The 12,448-nt window shown below is 47.6% G+C and overlaps 1 protein-coding gene across 3 annotated transcripts; it reads right to left on the bottom strand.

Moving 5' to 3' along the window:
* Positions 1-1,451: 1,451 nt before the first annotated feature.
* gdap1l1 (ganglioside induced differentiation associated protein 1-like 1) lies at positions 1,452-11,604 on the bottom strand. Of its 3 annotated transcripts, XM_056601984.1 has the most exons (6): positions 11,422-11,604; positions 6,631-6,823; positions 4,015-4,188; positions 3,318-3,412; positions 1,961-2,075; positions 1,452-1,795 (listed from the first exon to the last, which is right to left on the bottom strand). In XM_056601984.1, the coding sequence occupies exons 1-6, from the start codon at positions 11,602-11,604 to the stop codon at positions 1,452-1,454; spliced, it is 1,104 nt and encodes a 367-aa protein (XP_056457959.1). The 3 variants fall into 3 exon arrangements, with proteins under 3 accessions (XP_056457959.1, XP_056457968.1, XP_056457975.1); XM_056601993.1 differs by lacking the exon at positions 4,015-4,188; XM_056602000.1 differs by lacking the exons at positions 1,961-2,075; positions 3,318-3,412.
* Between the last annotated feature and the right edge of the window lie 844 nt (positions 11,605-12,448).

Below are 12,448 nucleotides of genomic sequence, written 5' to 3' on the forward strand. Positions count from 1 at the left end.
GTTATACATTGTGTTATACATTGACGATTATACCAAGCATTTGTTGTGGTAAAATCTCTAGTCCTGTATGACCTGAAAAAACAAACAACTGTCTTTAAGAGGGGCTTTGATTAACCTTTTGATAAACCCAAGGGGACATTGGGGTGATCAAGGGGGGTCATGGTGAAACTTTTAGAATTGAGTGTTCTTACATTACATGAAGTTTGAGTTGACTTCTCCCTCTTAAACCACACCATGTACACGGTGTCTCCCTCCCAGGTGGCTGTGTACTGTAGCTTCGTGTTTGTAGCCATGAGAGCAGCTTGTTGGGAGCTCAGTTGTTGTTTTCAAGTCTCCAGTCATAAGAGGTCAGGTTCCTGAACAGGTGTCTTCATGAATCAATGTAAAACCATTCCGAAATAATCAAGAACCCAAATATTGTTTCATAACTGGAGATCTGATAGCTTTCGTAAAGCAAGTCAAAGTCCCTGCATCAATGAAGTGCTGATCCAATAAGCTGGCTCCCACCAGGCGGGGGGCGTCGGGAAGTGTTTATCATCTTTTAGTCATTTTAACCCTCGGACAAATCTTATTTTCTTCAATGCTCATAACAATGTACAGATCATTTCTAGATGAAACAGGCAAAATAAAAATGAAACGATGCTATTACAACCTTAATGATTTGAACCCCATGCCCTCGCCCTCGGTGACCGCTGCCTCCCTGCTGACCGGGCCGGGCCTAAACCAGCCCCCCCCAGCGGCCTGTCGCTGCCCCTGGGCCATGGGTGTCAATGTGCTCCTTCAGAGGAAAGGGGACCTCTGAGGGGGGGTGCGTGTGGTTGGGTGGGGGGGGGTTTTTTGAATTGTCGGCGGTGTACAAAGTGTGAATGACTCAGTCCGTTAGCTCCACTGGCAGTTTCTGGCAAGGCTTTTAGAAGCTTCTCAACATGGAGGTCTCCTGGCATTAGACCTGTCGAATCTCAACCAGGTAGAGGATTACTAGTGGCCTACCGGGCCTATAGGGTGTGCACAAATAAGCAGTCACTATGGTCGAAGAGTATAGTGGCATGCTACGGTCAAATCAAACCAGTCATCAATCTTAGTTTGATCTGTGATTAAACCCCGTTATATTTTGTTTGAGCTTTCTTATGTATTAAGATCATGACGTTTATCATTTGAGTATAACTGGACATAATGGCATGCCTCCATCAAGCTATAAGAGGCCTCATCCGTCGTCAGCCATGAGACCGCTAGGTCGCCAGAAATATACGGAGGCCACGGCGCTGGAACCTGCAAAATGTGCTGTGGTTGATTCCTTCTTGTGGAATGTTCTTTATATTCTTAGTTCCCCCAGATACGTAATAGTGTTCTCTATATAGATTCATAGGTTTCCTGCAGTCGTGAAACCTTACAGAAAAAGTTGAAACATCACACAAATACACAGACGTTAAAACACAAGAAGAGGGCATTCACTACATATATTTCTTTTTTAAAAACCAATAGGCAAAGTAGCCCATCCCTCCGAGGGAGCCCATGAGGAAGGAGGCCCCGAAGAAAGATGGCGGCTTCTTCTTCACCATGCGGAAGGCGTTGGGCAGCACGGCAGACAGCAGCGTGCTGTGGATGTCTCCCAGCACCTTGCGGAACGCATAGCGTTTCTGCACGCGCAAAAAATAGGACTGGAGGTTTGCCCGGCTGCCGTCCTCCCAGTATTTTTTCGAAAGTCCCAAGAACTTGAGCCTGTGCAACAAGGCTCCCAGGCAAATATCTGCTAGCGTAAATTCAGGTCCACACAGCCACAACTCACACTTCTCCCCTGAGAAGAGACGAAAACAAGTGGGGGTGAGTATACAAAACATTAAAAAATATATATCCATTTATTTGACAGTTATTCATGCATGTTGGTATTTTTCAAAAAGTACAGATATAACAAATGCTGGATCGAGATGGAGATTGTAATTTGAAAAGATGTATTTCATACCTTGATACTCCAGGTTCCTCTTCTCCAGTTCAGCTTCCACTTGATCTAGAACCATGATCAACTCTCCCAGAATTTTCTTCAGGTTATTCACATTATCGTGTTCCAAGATTTTGGCCTGTCAGGATAATACAGTAAACTAACCGTTAAGAACAACTCTGATAAGCATTCCTGTAATGAGGAGCCTCAACCATATGCAGCTCCATTGTGACGTGTCCCTGGTACATATTAACCTACATCGGTACGTATGAACCTACATATACCTACATCTGTATTGACCTACATCTATCTACACTGGTATGTATCAACCTACATCTACCTACATCTGTATTAACCTACATCAACCTACATCGGTGCGTATTAACCTACATCTACCTACATCTGTTTTAACCTACATCTACCTACATCGGTAAGTATTAACCTACATCTACCTACATCGGTACGTATTAACCTACATCGACCTACACCTGTTTTAACCAACCTCTACCTACATTTGGTACGTATTTACCTACATCGGTACATATTAACCTATATTAATACGTATTGACCTCCATCGATACGTATTACCTACATCGGTACGTATTAACCTACATCAATACGTATTAACCTACCTCGATACGTATTAACTTACATCAATACTAACGACGTAACTACATCGATATGTATTAACACTACATCGTACGTATGTACCGACCTCTACCTACATCGGTACGTATTAACCTACATCGGTACGTATTAACCTACATCGATACGTTTTAACCTACATCGGTACGTATTAACCTACATCGATACGTTTTAACCTACATCGGTACGTTTTAACCAACCTCTACCTACATTTGGTACGTATTTACCTACATCGGTACATATTAACCTATATTAATACGTATTGACCTCCATCGATACGTATTTACCTACATCGGTACGTATTAACCTACATCAATACGTATTAACCTACATCGATACGTATTAACTTACATCAATACGTAACTACGTAACTACATCGATATGTATTAACCTACATCGGTACGTATTAACCGACCTCTACCTACATCGGTACGTATTAACCTACATCGATACGTATTAACCTACATCGATATGTATTAACCTACATCGGTACGTATTAACCGACCTCTACCTACATCGGTACGTATTAACCTACATCGATACGTATTAACCTACATCGGTACGTATTAAACTACCTCTACCTACGTCTGTATTGAACTAGCAACCTTCCGGTTACCAGTCAACCCGCAGTGCCTCCTGAGCTAAGCCAACCCCATCGCCTACATCCGTAGGTATTAACCTACGGATGTAGGTAGATAATTGGTAGGCATTAACGTACATCCGTGTCAGTCCTCACCATGAGCTTCTTCTGCTTGGAGAGGTATGGTTCTGTCAGCTGAGGTTCTTCGTGGTCCAATTTCATCAGCTCAGACGCAGCGTTTGCCAGGTGTCCTGACAAACACACGCACACACGCACGCACGCACGCACGCACACACCACACACGCCGCACGCAGCACACAGACACACACACAAAAACACACACACACACACCACCACACACACACACACACACACACACACACACACACACACACACACACACACACACACACACACAATACCAACATGAACACACATTGTCGGATGCATGGAGAATCATATAAGTGTTCTGACAATGCCTAAGAAATAATCAAAATCAAAAATTTCACAGAAATAAATCTGTTTCAGAGGCACTTATTATATGCACAAATTAGATTACAGTTACTGTAGATATGGTAGTGAAGTGTTCCACTGACATTCTTGAATACCAAATGTACAATGTGCTCTCTAGAGTATGGCCCATACATCACCATTCAGAACATACTCTTATACTATTGCATTCTAATACAAAACTCAACATAGTGTATTCTAAACACTCTTAGACACAATCACAAAGTTTGAAGTTTGAGGAGAGTGCAGCCATAAAATAATTAAAGAAACTACATTTTTGAATACAAATCCCAAGTCAAGTTAAGGGAAGTTGAGTTGTCGGTGCAACACTGGCTCTACTCACTCCGGATCTCTGCGGTGGCGTACTTGGGGATCATGGAGTCGGTGGTGAGCTCGGGGTGCAGAATGCACCCGTGGGTGTACGCGTCCATGGGCAGGCCGTCCAGGAGCTGGCGGTACTGCTGCACGCGCTCGTGGGCCGGGGAGTCGGCCTCCGGGATCAGCGGAGCCACTGCCTCTGAGGCCAGGGAACACCCCCACACACACTTACAGCAGGACCACACGGCCCCACACACACTTAGAGCACACACAGCACACTTGCAGCAGGACCCTTCTACCATGGCCATCAAGTCTACTTCCTTTTTTGATTATAGTGTCAACCTGACATAGTGCTCGCACTTGGATAGGTAAATGAGCGATAAGTTGAACGATTTAAAAAAAGACTCAATGAAGCACAGGCAGAGTCCCTCTCAGGCAGAAGCACCGCCTCTTCCCGTGATGTCATCACGGAGCCCCTGGAGTTCCTAGGCAACCTTCATGAGGGCTCCGGAATAAGACAATTCTGCCTGCGACAGCCCACCAGCACTGTGCATAACACCTTTCACAGACATCCTCTCTTCCTTTGTAACCCTATCAGCGTATCCAGACACTGCAGCACACCTGGTGTTCAACCTACCACCATCCTCCCATGTGACCCCCCTTCTCCGTGAACTCCACTGGCTCACTTCACTGCAGTAGCTCACATCAGATTCAAGATGATGGTACTGGCCTAGAAGTTCCTTTCAACGGAACTGCCCCAGCCTACCTCCAAGCGTTGGTCAAATCACACACCTCAGCTCAAGCGCTCCGCTCAACTTCCTGTCCGTTAATGCCTGGTACCGTCATCGCTAAGAGGAACCAAAGGTCCAACAACAAAATCCCAATTCTTATCTGTTTTCGCACTGCAATGGAGGAACGAGCTCCCTGCCGACATCAGGACCGCAGAGACTGTCACCAGCCTCCGCAAGAGACTCAAGACTCACCTGCTCAGAGTTCACCTGGACTCTGAACAAGAGACTCAAGACTCACCTGTTCAGAGTTCACCTGGACTCTGAACAAGAGACTCAAGACTCACCTGCTTTGAGTTCACCTGGACTCTGCATAGCCTGTCCCCTTACCCCCCAGCGCCCATTCTCCTCCCTTACCCTCCTAAAAACACCCCTCTTACACACTTATTTAAAATTATTAATACTTATATGTTGTACGCCCTAGAACTTAAAAATTGAGGACTGAGACCCATGTCTTCGGTCAAAAGAAATCAGAGACAAAACAGATTTTTTGCTTTTACCTGCTATTTATAGTAAGTCATACTGCTGGTAAAAGGTGTTGAAGGTGAATGCCGTCCAGACTGAGCCAATATTTAAGTTGAGCTGCATGTTGGACCATTACAGCTCAGTCTCATTCAGCTCTATCTCAGACCTTCACCTCTTCAAGGGGAGAACAGGTGGAGCCCATGGACAGAGAGGGAGACGGCGGGCTGCTCATGGCCCCTCATCCCAGGGTCGGAGGAGGAGGCCATCTTAAGGGCAGGGCTGCTACGCCACCAGGCCATCTTCCAGCACGCCCTGTGCATAGCCTGCAGGCAGAGAGCCGTTCCTATAGCGCGTAACGGGGGGGAACGGCCCCACTGGTGTCCAGTCCACCAACAGCAGGTAGCTGAACCCTCATCATGTTGATCAGTAAAGATCATTTCTACTTCCTATTGTGAAACCCCCAACGTCACATGTCCACAAATCATAACAAAGCACATTTAATAAAGGAGATGGATACATCTTTTTTTTATGTGTAATCTTTGGGAAAATGGCCCTCAACAACTTCTAAACTCCACGTAGAGGCAGGACTGGTCGGGTCTGGACTGGTCATGCATTCGGCCGAACGGCCAAAGCCTCCTAGCCTGCACGTTGGTAGTCCACAGGCCAGATGTCGTTAGGGACTTGAACGCTGGAGAAGTACATCCTCAAGTCAAAGCTATAGTCCCAATGCCGGTTAGAAGCACCTCCAGCACGAGGTCTGGTTCCAGAAGTAACACAAGCTTTTGAAGGACATTACAATGTCCTATTTTTTTTTATTTATAGCTTCTTCTGTGGTTTCTGCAATCACAGTAGTTTCAGAAAGAGCATAAGAGAACTTTCTGATGTTCCCTCTCAGCCGGGTGTCCTCTATGGTGCACAAGGGGCAGTTCTACACAAACTAGGGCCCCACCACACACCTCACCGAGGTCCCCCCTACACTCCACTAAGAGGAAGAGGGTCTTCATCTATGGGCCATCATTCCCAGTCCACCCTACACTCCACTAAGGGGAAGAGGGTCTTCATCTATGGGCCATCATTCCCAGCGTTCCTCGGGGCATTCCGGGATCCCTGGAGAATATATGGGACATTACGTAAAGCCCCGACTATCAGGCACGATGTCATGACTACACACGCAACACAGCCCCCTCCATGGGCTGCACCATGAGTCTATCAAGTGTCACGCCACCACTGGCGTTCAGTTCTCCTCTGGATATCAAGGCATCGGAAACACAAACGCAATAAAACACCTAATACTGTTGTACTACAGCACGAGGACAAGAGAGACCCTTATCTCACAATCTTTGTCCACAGGAGAGAGAAGCACACTCGTCAGCACGTTGCCACTGTACCTCCTGCAAAGGTTTTCTCCATGTAGTTGATGATCTGGTTGTAGTCGCTGACGATGGTGTCCCCGTGGATGAAGACAGGCACCTCCTCCCCCAGGTTCAGCCTCATGAACCAAGGCTCCTTGTGCTCCTGCAAGGGCAGACTCACGTCCCTCTCATCGCAGATCAGGCCCTTCTCATGGATGACTAGACGGACCTGACCCAAGGAGTGGAGAAAAGGAAGAAACCATCATGTGTGTTACAAGTGATTCTGAGGCTTTAATCAGGAGAGTATAGACCTACCTCCAGTTACCTACTCCAGGTGCTGAGTGCTGGTGTGGACGTTTGGGGCAAAGCACTACAAGTGTTTTAACAACCTATTAGTTAAAAATGAACTACACCGGTAGACTACAACGATAGACTATTTTAAATAAAAGCAGAATTGAAGTTGATAAAATATAATTATTGTCGGGTAAAATAGGGAGAAGCCGTTACAGGAATAATAATTCAGCAGGACCGCCCGACTAATATCAGGGCGAAGTCAGCTGTTGAGTCAGAGGGGGTCACAACAAGACGCCAGCCTCACAACATTCAGCACAATGTGGTTGCAGCCGTAAGTGACCAACAGACTCAGCCCAGGGGGGAGTGTGTTGGCGGGGGGGACACACCAGTCCTCGTTGGAGCACCCAGAACACATCGCTCCCACTACTCTGCTACTGTATGTACTACTAGAGTACTCACTCTAGAAGTACATACAGTACTGCGATAATACAGTACTTTGATTATTTAAAGTGAGGCATAGTCATATATAACATACAGTCCCAACACATTTATATGGAGATTAACTGAACTGAACTGAAAAGGAACTGAAAGGAATTTGCAGCACTTCAGTAGGCTACATGTGGTTGTTAAGTCTCTGCATTACGGCCGGGGCTACAATTCATCCACAGACCCTCCAGTAATAAGAGATTATTTACTGTATTAGAACGATGTGACGGTCGGGATTCATCACAAGCAGCAAGGTAAGATAAATACAGGGAGGTCAAGCTACTGTGACCTTTGGGAAGAACACACATAAGGGGGAGATTTGTTTACATAATGGGATGATACATTTGAGTGAGATTTTACAGAAATGTAAAAAAGCACAATCACACCAAAAGCCCCAAAAAGATTACACTGCTGGCTTTCGACCTGACTGGGATAGTTACACAATTGATCCTTCATCACAGCCATGTTCAGACCACGTTGCCCCTGCTCATTCCTTCACAACAAAACACAAAACCTCAGTCGTTGTTTAGTTACATTTAGCAGCACAAAGGGAGATTAACAGCATATCTTTAAAGGTCCCATGGCATGAAAATCTCACTTTATGAGGTTTTCTAGCATAAATATTAGTTCCCCTGCCTATGGTCCCCAGGTGGCTAAAACTTGCGTTCGGTGTATAATGAGCACTAGGTATCCTGCTTGCCTGTGAAAAAAATGGAAGCTCAAGCGCGCTGATTTGGAATGTTGCCCCATATGTCGTCATGAGGGGCCAAGCTCCTCCCCTTTCTCTGCCTTGTCCGCCCAGAGAATTTTGCCCGCCAATGAGACAATGAGCTACGACCGTGTGAGCGCCACATGTGTGTGTGTGATTACACACATTAGTGTTGTTCACTCCTTTGTTATTTTGTCCGACGTGTTATGGCGCATAACACGTCGGACTCTCCTCTCTGGTATTTCCACAACGAGACTCGTAGTTGGGGTTATCTCAGCCATGGTTGAGAAGAAATTGGGGGAAAGGAAATTCGGCTTTGCCTCCCTGAAGTACATGAACCAGGACATGGAGGAGACAGGGATTGTTGCCCGAGATTGTCTCCCCCTTGAGCCCCGCTTCCCACTGCCCGCTGCCGAGGGACCACCGCCTCGGCGCTGTCCGCTGCCCGCTGAGGGACCACCGGCCTCGGCGCTGTCCGCTGCCCGCTGCCGAGGGACCACCGCCTCGGCGCTGTCCGCTGCCCGCTGCCGAGGGACCACCGCCTCGGCGCTCTCCGCTGCCCGCTGCCGAGGGACCACCGCCTCGGCGCTGTCCGCTGCCTGCTGCGAAGGCGGCGAGGCTCCGGCGGGAGAAAATCGCGGTCAACAACCACGGGCAACAATTCCTTTCTCCTCCATGTCGTCTACCACAGATTGATGTCGACGTGGAAGAACCAGAGACGTCGGAGAACCCAACGCAGTCGTTTGAGATCCATAATATCTTCTGGAGGCGCACACAGGCCGTGATAATATATATGATATGATATCTATGTATGATATGATATTATTTAGATATAGAGCTCCAGGACTCCCAAATATTTACAGAACACGGCCAAAGGCTGTGTGCGTCTCGCCATTGCGATACATCCACTGTAAACAGAGCGCATGGTATCGTGGCTGCAAGCTGCTCAGGGCCACACCCCCACCCTCCTCCTTGACCCGCCTCGCTCCTCCTCATTTGCATTGAAGCTACAGACACCGAAACGGCGCGTTTGGGGAAAAAAACTATGTGCAACTGGCTCGTAGTGGCTGTAATTCTGCACCACGGCTGAATTTCGGGAACGTCTTCAAATACTGTGTTAGGGGCCTACTAATATCTATATTAAAGCATCCATGAAGTAGCATGCCATGGGACCTTTGAATAAAACTAAAGATCTGCACAAAACTAAAAGTATTTGTCTGAGATAGAGTGAGCAGGTCATATCCGTGCTATCTGTTTGATTGTGTTTGGCTGTTTAAAGCAGCAGGGTAGAGAACAACAGCAGGCTACGGCACTGCCAACCTCAGGTAGCTGTGACCCCTGGCCATTGAACGGCATCAGCAGCAGCATCCATCCTGCACGGCTGGCCTGGCCTTCGCTGTGGGGTTAGGAGTACACACGAGTATGAGCTCTAGGCGGTCCGTCCCATATCAACATGATGGTCATAATCATGTGAAAAGAGGGCATCCTGTTAAAAAGAACAGTAGAAAGGGGGAAAACACACAAGGACAATTTCTGTTTTGGAAGGGCTCTGAGGCCAGAACTCCACACCCCTCTGAGTCACTATCCTCGAGCCACGGTCGCCCTGAAACCCACATGTTGAGAGGAGAAGAGGTCTGATATCTCCACTACCTCCTATCATCGTATGTATTCTAGTGTCTAACATGTAGAGAAACACTGAGCTGGCCCTGCTGCATATTCACAGCGTTCAGCTCATACGTGGTCTTTATGCCACTGGTCCTCAATCTGACGGACCCAGATCCAGTTATGAGGTGATGATCCCACCAATCAGGTTCATTTGCTGGGTGACGGCCGTGCATTAGCAGCTCAGACTCCAGCGGTACGTGCTGACCAACAGACTCAGCACAGGACTCAAGAGACTCAGGAACCAACCGACTCAGGAACCAACAGACTCAGCTCAGGAACCAACAGACTCAGGTACCAACAGACTCAGCCCAGGAACCAATAGACTCAGCCCAGGTACCAACCGACTCAGCCCAGGTACCAACCGACTCAGCCCAGGTACCAACCGACTCAGCCCAGGTACCAACAGACTCAGCCCATGTACCAACAGAATCAGGTACCAACAGACTCAGGTATCAACAGACTCAGCCCGGTACCAACAGACTCAGCCCAGGTACCAACAGACTCAGCCCAGGTACCAACAGACTCAGCCCAGGTACCAAAAGACTCAGCCCAGGTACCAACAGACTCAGCCCAGGTACCAACAGACTCAGACCAGGTGGAAGTGTTTGTGTTGGAGGGGGGACATTTGGCTGGAACTAAGCTGCCAGGGTTGCCAGATTGGGCCGGAAAAATGTCCCAACACTGGTTCAAGCACCCAGAACACATCGCTCCAACTACTCTGCTGAGAGCAAGTAGTCTACAGACAGTACCACGATAACTTAACAGTACAACGGATATTTAAAGTAATGTATATTAATAGTCAAATATAACATGAAGTCCACACAAATGAATATTGAGATGTATTTAACTGAACTGAAAAGGAACAGAGAGGAATTTGCAGTACTTCAATATATGGTGCTAAAATAAAATAGCTGAGATAACAAACATGTTTACATAACTCAGAGTGAGCAAGACAAGACAGAGGAGAGGATGTGTGAAAGTCATGATATCACCCATTACATTATGGGCATCCTGCCTGTGATTAACTAAACAGTATGTTTATTTAACAGCAGGCTGCCAGTAGCACAATAATGCACAAGAATATACAAATGTTATGTAGTCTAAAGCTGACAGTAGCCTGTTTGCCTGGCCGCGTCTATTTATAGCGGCAAGGTAATGTAATGTAGCCTATTCATTTAGATGGTACATTTATATCCATAGAATTTAAACTATAATATGGCATAGCCAATCCAAAGGTGTGAGGACTGCCTCTGTGGTTTGTCATTTTCCAGAGATACCTCATAATAATCAATTATTTAGGGCTGTCATGTTTCAGACCACATAAGGTTGAACCCCATCCTCCAGTTCTAAGGGGATAAAGCCTCCACTCTGACGGAGGGTTGTTGACAGGCATGCAGTCAAGGTTGAACGGTCCACTGGCACGGAGGCTGAGGACGGTGGCTATCGATCCCCGACACCCAGTAGTAGGTCGAGGAAATGAGATTCGTGCTGCAGCGTTTTGATACGTGTCAATGGGGAGACATGCCCAGCTACCAGATCAGATCCATGTTGCAGGTGGCCTGGGCTGCGACCATACTGAAGATGCCCTGTGCATTGGACCAGCCGGGCGGTATAACATGCAGAACACTACATGCCACTGGCCATCGTGCTCCATTTTCATACTGAGCTTTTACCTTCTGGGAGCTGAACGACTGTGTCCAGTGGTACAACACCAGCCGGTCTTTGGAGAACGGTCTGGGCTCTGCGTTACGCTCCTCGCTGTCCTCCCCGTCCTGGATCTGTCCGTCCTCGTCCTCCATGGCGGAGATGGGCCACCAGCTACAGTTGGTGGGGGTAACATTGTTGGAAGACGCCATGACAGAGCGTTTTGAACGTACGAGAGGACCAGGGAGGGTGAGAGAGAGATGAAGGGAGGGAGGGAGGGAGGGAGGGAGGAGTGGAGGACAGATGGTGGAAAGAGGAAGGAAGAGAGGCGAGGCCGAGAGCGAGGAGAGAGGCGAGAGAGAGAGAGAGAGATAGAGAGAGAGAGAGAGAGCGAGAGAGAGAGAGAGAGAGAGAGAGAGAGAGAGAAGAGAGAGAGAGAGAGAGAGAGAGAGAGAGAGAGAGAGAGAGAGAGACAGAGACAGAGACAGAGACAGAGAGAGAGGGGGGGGGGGGGGTTCAGGACCACGGGCTGAGCCTCGTCGATTCAAAGCGTCCCGGTTCGGTTCCGGACAGCTCCGGTGCTGAAACTGGATTCAACGTCAATAGCGGCCGTTTCCGCCTCATCCCATCTGCAGCGAGCAAGGGTTTCCTTTCCAGATATTACACCTCTCTCTCTCTCTCTCTCTCTCTCTCTCTCTCTCTCTCTCTCTCTCTCTCTCTCTCTCTCTCTCTCTCTCCTCTCTCTCTCTCTCTCTCTCTCTCTCCTCTCTCCTCTCCTCTCTCTCTCTCTACCTGTTTTCTCTACCTGAATGGCCCAGGCTAATAAACATCTAAATGAAATACATATATATTGATTTTATATATTTGAATCAATGTATGTCGATAGTATAGTTAAACAAAAACGAATGAAATGAAAGAACAATGCTCTACCAAGAGGAACGTGTTGTTTCGATTGTAACACCAGTAAGCGGCCGGCAGAGGGCGCCACCTCGCAGGCAGCAGAGGAGCGTGTTGTTCTGAGTGTAACTCCAGTAAGCGGCCAGCCTGGGGAGCCAA

The sequence above is a fragment of the Gadus chalcogrammus genome, chromosome 1 (genome assembly GCF_026213295.1).
Source record: "Gadus chalcogrammus isolate NIFS_2021 chromosome 1, NIFS_Gcha_1.0, whole genome shotgun sequence".
NCBI classification, from domain to species: domain Eukaryota; kingdom Metazoa; phylum Chordata; class Actinopteri; order Gadiformes; family Gadidae; genus Gadus; species Gadus chalcogrammus.